The sequence below is a fragment of the Euleptes europaea genome, chromosome 3, assembly GCF_029931775.1.
Source record: "Euleptes europaea isolate rEulEur1 chromosome 3, rEulEur1.hap1, whole genome shotgun sequence".
NCBI lineage: Eukaryota > Metazoa > Chordata > Lepidosauria > Squamata > Sphaerodactylidae > Euleptes > Euleptes europaea.
Window position 1 is genome coordinate 78,805,882 of NC_079314.1, and position 12,867 is coordinate 78,818,748.

Here is a 12,867-nt window from a genome sequence, read left to right on the forward strand (position 1 = left end):
ATTTTGTATTCAATGTTCAGTCTCAGAACAAGTCAGAATATTTCTATTCCTCGCCAGAAGCAGCAGGAGGAGGCGGAGGCTTTGGCTGTGTGGAGGTAGCGTGAGGGGAGCCCAGGCGTCGCCGCCGCCGCCACCCCACTGCTGGAGAGCCCGGGCGCGGAGAGCGAAGGGAGGAAGGGCCTCGCGGAGGAGGACGACGACGAAGGCGACGACGAGCGGCTCAAGGAAGCCCGCTCGGAGGCAAGGCTTCGGCTCGGCCCCCAGCCCCGCACAGCCTCGCTCGCGCGCGCTCCCTCCCCCCTCTCCTTCTCCTCCCTTCCTCCCCTCCAACATGTCGGCGCCGGCGGCCAAAGTCAGCAAGAAGGAGCTCAACTCCAACCACGACGGGGCCGACGAGATCTCAGACAAAGAGCAACAGGAAGCAATTGAACATATTGATGAAGTACAGAATGAAATAGACAGACTGAATGAACAAGCCAGTGAGGAAATTTTGAAAGTAGAACAGAAATACAACAAACTCCGCCAACCATTCTTCCAGAAGAGGTCAGAATTGATCGCCAAAATCCCAAATTTTTGGGTAACAACATTTGTCAACCACCCACAAGTATCTGCACTGTTGGGGGAAGAAGATGAAGAAGCACTGCATTATTTGACCAGAGTTGAGGTGACGGAGTTTGAAGACATCAAATCAGGTTACAGAATAGATTTTTATTTTGATGAAAATCCATATTTTGAAAATAAGATGCTCTCCAAAGAGTTTCACCTGAATGAGAGTGGGGACCCGTCATCAAAATCCAGTGAAATCAAGTGGAAATCTGGGAAGGATCTGACAAAGCGTTCAAGCCAGACACAGAACAAGGCCAGCAGAAAGAGGCAGCATGAAGAACCAGAGAGCTTCTTCACCTGGTTCACTGACCATTCTGATGCAGGAGCTGATGAGCTAGGCGAGGTCATTAAAGATGACATCTGGCCAAATCCATTGCAGTACTATTTGGTTCCTGATATGGATGATGAAGAAGGTGAAGGAGAGGAGGACGATGATGATGATGAAGAGGAGGAAGGACTGGAGGACATTGATGAGGAAGGTGATGAAGATGAGGGTGAAGAAGATGAAGATGATGAGGAAGGTGAAGAAGGAGAGGAGGATGAAGGAGAAGATGACTGAACACTGATAGATTCCAACCACCCTCTATCCCCCTCCTCTCTTTTTTTCCCCCCTCCAGTCCCTGGGAGCAAGTTACCGTCTATTTCCCCCCTCCTTTTGTGCTCAGTCGCCTTGTTCTCTTGAGGTCTTTTTTTCCCTCTCTTCACCATGGTTCACAAATTTTTGGAGAAAATATCTTGAGCAGAATACAGTGGAAAAGAATCTACTCATTTCAATTTTTTTATCCCTCTGTTTTGAAACAAACTGTTAAATGAAATCAACACGCCGTGTTCTGTGGGGAAGAAAGAGAACCTTCTGCTCCCTCCACTCTGCTGGAAGCTGAAGAGTGCTAGGCCCCTGTGTAGTAGTGCATAGAATCTAGCTTTTTCCTTCTTTCTCTGTATATTGGGCTCGGAGATTACATTGTGTCTCTATGTGAATATGGACAGTTAGCATTTACCAACATGTATCTGTCTACTCTCTTGTTTAAAAAAAAAAACGAAAAAGCTAAAAAAAGGGGTTATAGACAGGGTAAGAGAGGGTGGGTTTCAGATGTTGGGTGGGTTAAGTGGGCATTTTGACAAAACATGGCTTCTCCTTTGGCATGTTTAATTGTGATGTTTGAACAAACATCCTTACAGTTTAAAGATGACACTTTTAAAATAAAAATTCTCTCCTAATGATGACTTTTGAGCCCTGCCACTTGATGGAGAATCAGCAGAACCTGTAGGATCTTATTTGGAATTGACATTCTCTATTGTAATTTTGTTCTTTGTTTTGTTTTTTCAATTTTTTTTTGTTTCACTGGAAAAGAAAGATGCTCAGTTTTAAACGTTAAAAAGTGTACAAGTTGCTTTGTTACAACAATATTTCTATTCTGACATATTGAAAAGACTATCTTCTATGGATTTTCTAATGCTTTTATGTGCAGAAAAATGACCTCTTTCATTAATTTTTCAGCACATCCTTTGAAAATATTTTTTTAAGTTTCATTTAAGGCAATGTGGTGCTCAAGTGAGCTTTAAGGGGTTATGGCTAAGAAGCTGCAGCTTCAGCTGCAGTAGGTGGGATTAGGGCTGTTAAAAAATCGGGCAAATTCAGGTTCAGGTTTAATTAGCCTCCCTTCCCCCTGGGGAAAACCCGAATGCCAAATGCCCCTAAACTGGTAAAGGTGGGAATTCGGCTTTAAATTCTGAATTCACAAAAGATTCGGCCATTTAAACCCATTAAACCAATTTTACGGCTTTCCGCAGCTCCCGGGGGGGGGAGCATTTTTGCAGGTAGCTTGAAGGGACTCTCCTTGCAAGAACCCCCAAGTTTGGTGAAGATTGGGTCAGGGGGTCCAAAGTGATGGGGTCTGGAAGGGGTCACCCCTCTTCCTCCATTAAAACCAATATAAACAGTTTTGAATGAATTCCTATGGAGAAAGGGGGTGACCCCTTCCAGACCCCATAACCTTGGACCCCTTACCCAATCTTCACCAAACTTGAGGGTTCTTGGAAGGAACCCTCTTCAAGCTACCCTGAACATTTGGGGCCTCTACCTGCAAAAAGGCCCCCCAGGAGCTTTGCAAAGAAAATTCCCATTGCTTATCATTGGTAAGAAAAAAAGTTGTCAGATTAATTGCTGTGACCCAGATCTCAGGCTAGGTGTGAAGAGGAGGAAATGCTAATGAGTTATTTCTCACCAGTGATAAACAATGAGAATTTTTTGCAAAGCTCCTGGGGGGCATTTTTGCAGATAATGTTGATTCAGTTCCATCCGACATGAAAAACAGCCGAATTTCCCTCGATTCGACGATTTCTACTTCGGAAAGAACCAAAGTCAAAAAAGGCGGGAAAATGATGAGCCGAACTTGGTGAGTTCTGGCGGACACCGAATAAATTCGTACAAGTTCGGAGCCCCCAAAGCAGCATTCTCCCTCGGCCAATCGGTGGTCTTCTTCTGGCCAGTCAGTTGCGGACGAGTGCATGAGCCCAGCTGCTGCGTGGCTCGGGGAGAGAGAGAGAGAGTATCTGTTTGTGTGAGAGAGAGATCCCCGGGGGGAGGGGGTGCGTGTGCACATTCGCTGCTTTTCACGGCTCCGGGGGGCATTTTTGGAGGTAGAGGTCCCCAACCTTCAGGGTAGCTTGGAGGGACCCTACTTGCAAGAACCCCCACGTTTTGTGAAGTTTGGGTCAGGGGGTCCCGAGTTATGGGGTCCCCCCATTGGAATAAAGCCATTTAAAGCCACATTTGTGGCTTTTCGTGGCTCCAGGGGGGCATTTTTTGGAGGTAGAAATCCCAAAACATCAGGGTGGCTTGGAGGGACCCTAATTACAAGAACCCCCAAGTTTTGTGAAGATTGGGTCAGGGGGTCCCAAGTTTTGGGGTCCCCCATCCTCCCATTGGAATGAATGGGAGCAGGCAATCCTTAATATGCATCTAGAGAGCGGCAAATCCAAGGCAAAACCTCACGTGCATAAATGGCCAGAGAGTCTGTGTGTGTGTGAGTCTGTATTTCTTCAATTGCTGCTGCTCCTGTGCTGATTGTGAGAGATCCTGAGCTGAGCTGACCTGCTTCTAGAATCGTATTGGATTACTCCTGAGTGCTGACTCCCAGTCCCTGCTCCTGATGGAAGAGAAGACATCCACAGTTTGACCCATTTTGGAGCTTTTCTCTATAACTTTTTTCCTGTGTGTGTGTGAGAGAGAGGGGGGGGGGAAGCCAAAGGGGGGTGGGTTTACCTGTTCTGCTGGGGGGTGGGCTTGATTGCCTCTGTATGGGACTGTGCTTTCTGCTGTTTTCACCGGTTGCCAACTTCATCTGGAGTTAACTGTGGGTCAGTGAATCTCTCTCTGGCTGGCTCCTATTGTTTCCAATGGGCTGTGCAGCCGCTACTGTTGTTTCTATTGGGCTAGCCTGTCATTCATTTTAGTACATCCCATGTCAGTGAGTCTCTCTCTGTCTGGCCCGTTCTTCTCCTTCTTTAGGAATTTGCATCTTCTGGTTGGGGGAGCTGTTCTGCTGGGGGGGATTGATTGCCTCTCTGGAGTGTGATTCGGGGGGTTACCTGTCCTGGGAGGGGCTGATTGCCTCTTTGCGAGTGTGATTGTTGCTGTGGAAGATTTGAATCCAGCAGGATGAAATATATCAATCCTGAAGATACGGAATTTGCGCAGGTCGCACTTACGCTAGTAGCCTTATGAGATGCACTTTGGCTGTGTTGAAATGAAAAGATACATTACCCATGCTAGTTACGCTGTTTACTTACACTTTGAGCATTGTTGGATGCACTTTTGGCGTAGTTACATCAGCTCTTAGAAGCCATGGACTGGCTTCTACTGTATGTGGGGGGGGGAGCCAAGGGGGGGGATTTGCCACTCTCTAGATGCACATTAAGGATTGCCTGCACCTATTCATTCCAATGGGCGGATGGGGGGACCCCATAACTCGGGACCCCCTGACCCAATCATCACAACACTTGGGGGGTCTTGCAAGAAGGGACCCCTCAAGCTACACTGAAAGTTTGGGACCTTTAACTCCAAACATGCCCCCCGGAGCCACGGAAAGGCGCGAATGTGTTTTTAATGGCTTTTAACGGCCGAATTTATTTGCGAACTCTGAATTTCATGCCGAATTCCATGGATCCGAATCGGGGGAGTTCAGACTTTGGCATTTCCTGAATAAAAGCGGGCCGAATTTTGCCGGATCCAAATTCTACCGATTTTTTTTCCCAACAGCCCTCTGGACTGTGCAGTTTCCAGGCAAGGATGCAGATATTACCTAAGTGTGTTACTTTGGGAGAGCTAGCCAAAGAGACTTTGTGTATGTGTGTAAAGTGCTGTCAAGTCACAGGTGACTTATAGTGACTCCATAGGATTTTCAAGGCAAGAGATTAACAGAAGTGGTTTGCCGTTGCCTTCCTCTGCATAGCAACCCTGGAATTCCTTGGTAGTCTTCCATCCAAATACTAACCAGGGCCAACCAGGCTTCACTTCCAAGATCTGGTAAAAATGGGCTAGCCTGGGCCATCCAAGTCAGAGCAAAGAGACTCCAAAACTGCTACAAAACACCCTTTAAATTTTTATTTTTCTAATAGGTCACTTACTGTTTCTACAAATGGTTCTGTATCATTGAAAGGTCAACATGATATGAAAACTGAAGTGTACAAAAATTCAGCTCAGATCTTATACAGATGTTAAAATGAATCAAGAACAACCCATAAAGGTTGTTCGAATGTGGCCCAAAAAGTCAATCACTACATTTTGTGGCAATGAATTCCATTCAGTACATTCCAGTGTCAATGTTCGGGTTGACCACAGATGTATAGTATAACAGGTTTATCATAGCAAACTAATTTGCCGTGCATTTTCATATTAATTTACACAATATTTGTTGGTAGCCATGCCGCCTCATAGGGGAAAAAAATCCTAAAGCAACAGTGGTTTAATCAATACGTTTAATTCTTAACACGGCCAAGTCTGTGTATACTTAAATCCAGAGATTGGAGTCATTAATAGACAAAGCAGATCTTTTTCCAAAAACATGAAAAATGTTCCAGCTTTGCAGAAAAATCTAAAATAACAAATAAATAAAATTGTGTATGTCAAGGCCTTCAAATGATAGAAGCATCACCTGCACATTTAAGAAATGAATACCCTCAGGGGACAATGCTAGACTAGGGCTGTCAATTCGGTTCGGTCCGAACTGAAAATCAACCGAATTTCCCCTGATTCGGTGATTTTCTGTTCGGACGGATCCAAACTCAAAACTGGCGGGCAACCGGGGGGGGGGGGGCGAATTCAGCGAGTTCGGGAGTTCGCAAATAAATTCGGCAAATTCGGCCCCCCTTCAGGGGAGCCCACTGAAAGGCGCGGGCTGCCCTTTAAACTGATCTGAGCCTCCCAGCTGGGAGGCTCAGATCAGTTTAAAGGGCAGCCTGCCCCCCTTCAGCGGGCTCCGCTGGAGAGGCGCGGGCTGCCCTTTAAACTGACCTGCGCCTCCCAGCTGGGAGGCGTAGATGAGTTTAAAGGGCAGCCCGCCCCCCTTCAGCGGGCTCCGCTGGAGAGGCGCGGGCTGCCCTTTAAACTGACCTGTGCCTCCCGGCCGGGAGGCGCAGATGAGTTTAAAGGGCAGCCCACACCTTTCAGCGGGCTCCGCTGGAGAGGCGCGGGCTGCCCTTTAAACTGATCTGTGCCTCCCAGCTGGGAGGCTCAGATCAGTTTAAAGGGCAGCCCGAGCCTCTCCAGCGGAGCCCGCTGAAGGGGGGCGGGCTGCCCTTTAAACTGATCTGCGCCTCCCAGCTGGGAGGCTCAGATCAGTTTAAAGGGCCCCCGCGCGCCTTCAGGGAATCCCTCTGAAGGCGCGCTGGGGCCAAATTTTCCCCCGAACTCCGGATCCCCCCGAATTACCGGGGATCCGAAGCGGGGGAGTTCGGACTTCGGCACGTACCAAACCCACAAGGGTCAAATTCGGCCGAATCCGAACTGTACTGAATTTTTTTTTTGACAGCCCTATGCTAGACAACCGCACAATATTGCCAGAATTCAAGCCTTGATTACTGTCAGTCAAAGGCAGTAAGATGGGGCAGGGCCCTTTCCAGTGTTGTTTTAGCCTTTGAGGGAGGTTTCAGCAGAGCTAGGCCTGGCAGCAATCACCAGACAACTTGCTACCATCCAACTTGCATGACTTGTCATCAATGCCCAGCTTCTTGCTACTGTTCAACAGCAGCCACTCCTCAAAAGCCTGAGTGGAGTAGTGGTTAGAGGTTTCAGACCAGGATCTGGGAGACTTACAGCCCATTCCTGAGAATGAAGCCAAAAGTTGTTAGGAGGCGGCGTGACCTCGCCGCCAGCGAAAATGCGTGTAATCACGCGTTTACATGCATTCACGCCGGCAGTGAGGCCAGTCCCAGCGGCGGCCAAGCACTGCGGGATTGCCTCCCCCCTCCACCGGCATAGCCTCTCCATGGCGCCGCCAATGGCGTGGAGAGGCCACGCCGGCACAGGGGGGCATTCCAGGGGCAGGGCGGGGGGAGGAGCCACCAGTTAGGCGGCTCCCTATCCCATTTTGGCCACTTCCACCGGTGGCAGGAGTGGCGGTGCTGCACCTGCTTTTTAGCAGGCGCAGCCTCGCTATTCCCTATGGGGTGAAAGACCCCGGTTAAACAAAAAAAAAAAGCAGCAAAACAGCTTTTTTTGTTTAACGGCATACGGGGAGTGGCTTAGGAAGAGATGCTGCCACACCTCTTCCCCGCCATCCCTGTACACCTCAGCTCAGGAATGGGCTGTTAGATCTGAATCACCATTCTGCCATGGAAGCTCACTGGGTGACCTTCAGCCAGTTGTACATTTTCAGCCTAATTTACCTCACAGGATTGCTGTGAGGATGAAATAGAGGAGGGAGAGTAATATAAGCTGCTTTGGGTCCCCATTGTGGAGGAAGGTGGATTATAAATGAAATACTAAAAATAGTAGAAGATGGAAGGCAGATAAAAGTTAGGTTAGTTAGAGGATGAGAAGAAGAAAAGGAAGAAGAAAAGGGGCAGGCAATGAGGGCTCTTTCAGGGAAGAAACAGAGGAGGTAGAAGGGGAAATGAGATGCAGTCCACACCATGCTGTGACTAAACATATTGGGAGGAGCATGGGTAGTGCATGCTTGCTGAAGTCACAGTATACGTGATTATAATGTCGAAAGTACTGTTTACTCTAAATGGTCACAGCTTTTCAGGGTTTTAGGCCAGGTGTTGTGGGGGGGGGTAACTCTCGGGGCCCGAGAGTAAGTTGTGCACACTGAACATTGGCAGGCTTTCACTGTTTGCACTGTGCCCATCATAAATGGGAGTAGTGATTTACAAAAAGTGAATTCACTAGTTCACCTTAAATCACAAAGCTTGTAAAAGTGAATAGCATCTTTGCTTGCACAATGTATTGGACTCCTTGTCTCAAAGCACTACCAGACGATAAACTCTTAGCCCATAATCATGGCTCAGACACCCATAGATGCTTGAATAAATAATTTCTTCTTTTAACTTTATGCAGCCTGCATACAACTCTGGGTGAAATTTCCAAAATACTTATAATTTTTTCTAAAACGAACAGTTGCCTCTGACACACAATAAATGTCCCTTTTCTTCAGAGAGGGCTATTTCTTTTCAAATGTCACATTTCAGGCTCCCGCTATTTGCCATTGTCTCTGAGCCCACTGAGTCATATTTCTCAGAATCACAGTAATTTATGGTTTGTTAGCAAGTACCTTTGGGTACAAATACAATGAGGAAAAGTTTGAACCTGAAAGAAAAGAAATTACAGAAATTCCCCCCCCCCCAGTTGAATTCTTAGAATGCAATTATACCATCTGCAATATTTTAAAAATGTACTGATCTCTTGGAATGTCTCAGTGTAGAGTGGAGGCATCAAAATATTAAATTGGCACACACCACAGCTGGCTATCCGCTGAAGACAGCATGAGAGGCTTGAGGGTCATAACCACAACAAGAGCAAAAGTAAATGATTCCAGAATTTGGCTGGTAATTTTCTCAGTGGAACTGCAACCTATAAATATGCCTGGTCATACAGACTGATGACTGATAACAAGTCTCATTAGCATTCCACCTTGTCAGAGCTCCAAACATCTTCATTTTTACATTTTTTCATACCTTTCATTTTTATTCATTTCTGCAGACATCTTGGCAGCAACAGAAGGTCTAGTGTAAAAGGCTGGATTCACTTCACTTCTGATGTTTACATGTTCAAGGGTTGGACGGGGAAACTGAAATAAATTGAGTGTCCACAGCTCCTGTCAAAGATCAGGAGCTCTTGACCTGGCAGGGTACATGATCATGTAAATAATGGTAGACTTATTATTACTGGTGAGTAGAATTCCGTGGATCACGTGTCACCTTTTTATGACCCAAGTCACTAAAAATGTATATCCAAAGACTGTGGAAGGATTGTTATCTCAAGATAGCCATGGGGCAATAACCCCAAGGTTAATTCTCTGGATGCTTATTTATTTATTTTGTTTATTTAAAACATGTGATGCTGTCTTTCCATCCAATTCAGGATCTCCAGGAGACTCCAGTGTTGATGGTGTAAACAGACCAGAGCTACCAGAGCTACTTCACAGCTGTCATTTAAAAGGGAGTGGGGGAGAATGACATGAGAAAGCAGACTAGATGAGACTCCAGATAGAACTTGTATGGATCCCTTGCTGGCTCAGGAACTCAGCTGTCTGTCTGTCTGTCTGTCTGTCTGTCTGTCCGTCCGTCCGTCCGTCCGTCCGTCTGTCTGTCTATCTAAAACATTTATTAGCCAATAGTTACCTTTCTTCCTTGTGGAGCTCAAGGTGGCTTAAAAGGTAAAGGTCCCCTGTGCAAGCACCGGGTCATTCCTGACCCATGGGGTGACGTCACATCCCGACGTTTCCAAGGCAGACTTTGTTTGCGGGGTGGTTTGCCAGTGCCTTCCCCAGTCATCTTCCCTTTACCCCCAGCAAGCTGGGTACTCATTTCACCGACCTCGGAAGGATGGAAGGCTGAGTCAACCTTGAGCCAGCTACCTGAAACCAACTTCCGTTGGGATCGAACTCAGGTCGTGAGCAGAGCTTTTGACTGCAGTACTGCAGCTTAACACTCTGCACCACGGGGCTCCTTCAAGGTGGCTTACAATACATATAAAATACACAAAATACGTAACATAGAATACATAAAATACATTAAAAACCTAAATTTTAAAATCACAATTTAGGACTGATAGTAAATTTATGAAATGCAGTCCTAAACAAAAATGTCCTCAACTGCCTCCTATAGATCAAAAGTGAGGAGGCCTGGCACACCTCCTGGGGAGGTTGTTGAAATTATCAGATCATAACAAAATAGATCCATCAGTTCTAAATTCAAATATATGGTTTTATTTCATGAAGAAGATCAAGAAACGGCATTGAAAATTCTGCTTTTGTCTTAGGATACCAGCAAATCATATCTAACACGGTGAAGGTGCATTACTAATATTTTAATATAGAAATGCTACATGACCTTCTGTACTGCTTTTCAAGTAATGGACATGCAGTATCATGTAACTAGTAGATCTCCTAAACAATCAGTTAATCTCTCTCTCTCTCTAGTGTGTCCGTGTATGTGTACACATGTATAGATAGGTTTAATAAGTGTTTTTCATTGCTGTGAAGCTTAATGTGTTAGTGATTGCATAACAAGCATGGAGCTATTTAGAAGTGAAATGGTATGGAAGTTGGAGCATATTTTGGGGCTGTCCTTGGATTTCTCCCCCTCAGTCCGAAGCAATGCCTTTCATACATTATGTCAGTTTTACTGTCATGGAAACATCAATTCCCTATTGTAATCATTCCTGTTGTAAAACACAGCTGTATAACAAATGTATTCTGGAGCCATTTCCCTTCTGTTAAACCTCAACTTGGAGCTCCCAGTGTATACAAAAGAGAAGTCACTCTCCATAGAATACATCAATCATGGAAGAATGAGATGAAACTAAAGAGTTTAGCTCTCCTTGGCTCCCTTTGTGTCTAATTTAGGCCTCTACGACCCATTGCCATCATTGTTGTGTTTGTGCCAGCTGGTTCTGATTATTAAGAAAAGCAACCTTGCACGCGGAGCATACAACAATAAACTATCATTGGAGGACTTTGCCCCAGGGGATATAAATACACACATAATAGAAATAAGGTAACCTTAACTAGAAATCTCCTAGAGCACAAGCACAGCATTTCAAAGAATGTTACAGTGAAACTTAGAATCAACTGGCAAAGCGAAGACATACTAGGATTCAAGTTTTTCATTCTTTCAGAGGAAGAGCTGGAATGAATTTGGACTAACTCCAAGCATTAAAGAAGACTAGATTGCTGTGCCAACTTAGCCAGTGTTTTCCACTGCCATCCAAATTTACATGGGCAACAGACAAAGGACTTTGTTTGTTTAGAATCTCAGGGTGAAAGTCGCTGTGAGGCCACTCCACCTCTCCATGTCTTGTCCTGAATACATTTGGGAAGGGGTGTATGTTGACAGAGGTTGGTAGTAGGAAGGACTGGGGGTCCTTTCAAATTGGACCCAACCAATGGAGTCTGGACAGAATTCAACAGGGGCTTTAATAATATGATCAGTTGAAATTCACTATTTGAGCCTCTGCCACTTTTCAGTATCAGCAGCACCACTAATTTTATCATTGTTAATTCTTATCCCTGTTAGGTATTTCACTTATTTCACTTTTGTTCTTGGCTATTGGAGCAGTAACAAAGCTATATGTGCATGTCCAAAGTAACATTTATTTGGCTGATGGGCTACCAAATAAGATGCATATAACATAAAGGTGGGTCATTAAAAAATGTAAACTGCAACATTTCACATGATTTATTCAAGAGTGTCCAGTAATTTTATTATTTAAAAATAATGTATCATTGGTCTGCAGCATCACAAGAGACCTAGAGAGCAGAGCTTCAAACTGGAGATTCCAACAAGGGGGGAAATTTCCTGCTTAGCAGTAGTAATATGGACTGCATTGACTGACATTCTAGTGTTGACATGAAGTAGATAAGTATTCTCAGTGGTCCTTTTCTGCAAGAGATTACAAGTTATTCATTAAGACTCTGAAAACAGAGTGTTATAATGAAACATTATTTTATTACTATTAGAATTACGGTCATAATTCCTTGCTAAATAGCATGTGAATGTTCTTGAACAAATGCCCATTACTTATTAACAGGGATAGGTAAGAAATGTGTGTTGGTCAATTGGTTCAAGAGGAAAGCTGAGTAATGTGGATATAAAACTAGGCAGACATATACACAGTATCTGCTGAAAAGACTGAACTTTGTTTGTATAAACTTTGTTGCCATGCAAAAATATTTCATTAGAGAAAGAACTCTGTGTACATACTGCTGCTGTGTTTTCTGCAGAAGTCTTAATGATCTTGGGTTGGATCCTAAGAAGGGAAACCACCACAGCAGTTTTCTCCTTTTTCCTCTATCCATTGCAATTTGTTGTACTCCCCAAAATGCAGCAGCCAGGAATTGATACTCCTCAGGGAGAAGATTTAGGATCCATTCTATCAAATATATATGTTGATAAACATTTGTTGTTTCAGTAATATCTGTGCTTTGTACTGATATCATATTGATCTGTTGGAAGAGTAACTACCAAAAATATAAATATTACACAGACATAGGAAATATATTGATACATTCACACTCATCACAAGGAAAACAGTCCACACACTCTGCACACAAAAAAGAAGAAAATACCAGCACATAGAGGACTAGACCCAGCTACATGTTTTTCCTGCTTCCATCACCTCCATTCATATTGAGACCATAGCATGCAGGAAGATAGGGCTTAGACCTTCTCCCCACACCTTTCCCCTGACCTGAAACAGCTGCAGGGAGCTGCTACTTGCCCCATAGAGAGTTGCACATTCATTGATATGGCTACATGTCATTTTTCCCAACAGAGCAAATAGCAGCTCTCTGGGTCATTTCAGGTTGGGAAAATTGTATGGGAGGGAAGGTCTAAGCCCCTTGTCTCCACATACTGCAGTCCCAAACTGATTTGGGCTCCAGAACACAAGAGGGGAGTGGACATGTTCATGGAGGAGAGGGTTATTCATGGATACTAGTAAAAATGGATACTAGTCATGATGTATACCTATTTTCTCTAGGATCAGAGGAGCATGCCTATTATATTAGGTGTTTGGAACTCAGGCAGGATAATGCT

At 44.9% G+C, this 12,867-nt stretch overlaps 1 protein-coding gene across 2 annotated transcripts; it reads left to right on the top strand.

Annotated features, from left to right (window-relative positions):
• The first annotated feature begins 295 nt into the window (after positions 1 to 295).
• On the top strand, positions 296 to 1,650 carry LOC130474425 (protein SET). 2 transcript variants are annotated; one of them, XM_056846032.1, is made up of 2 exons: positions 296 to 1,085; positions 1,142 to 1,650. In XM_056846032.1, the coding sequence occupies exons 1-2, from the start codon at positions 332 to 334 to the stop codon at positions 1,147 to 1,149; spliced, it is 762 nt and encodes a 253-aa protein (XP_056702010.1). In that variant the 5' UTR covers positions 296 to 331; the 3' UTR covers positions 1,150 to 1,650. The 2 variants fall into 2 exon arrangements, with proteins under 2 accessions (XP_056702010.1, XP_056702009.1); XM_056846031.1 differs by having other exon boundaries at positions 296 to 1,650.
• The last annotated feature ends 11,217 nt before the right edge of the window (positions 1,651 to 12,867 follow it).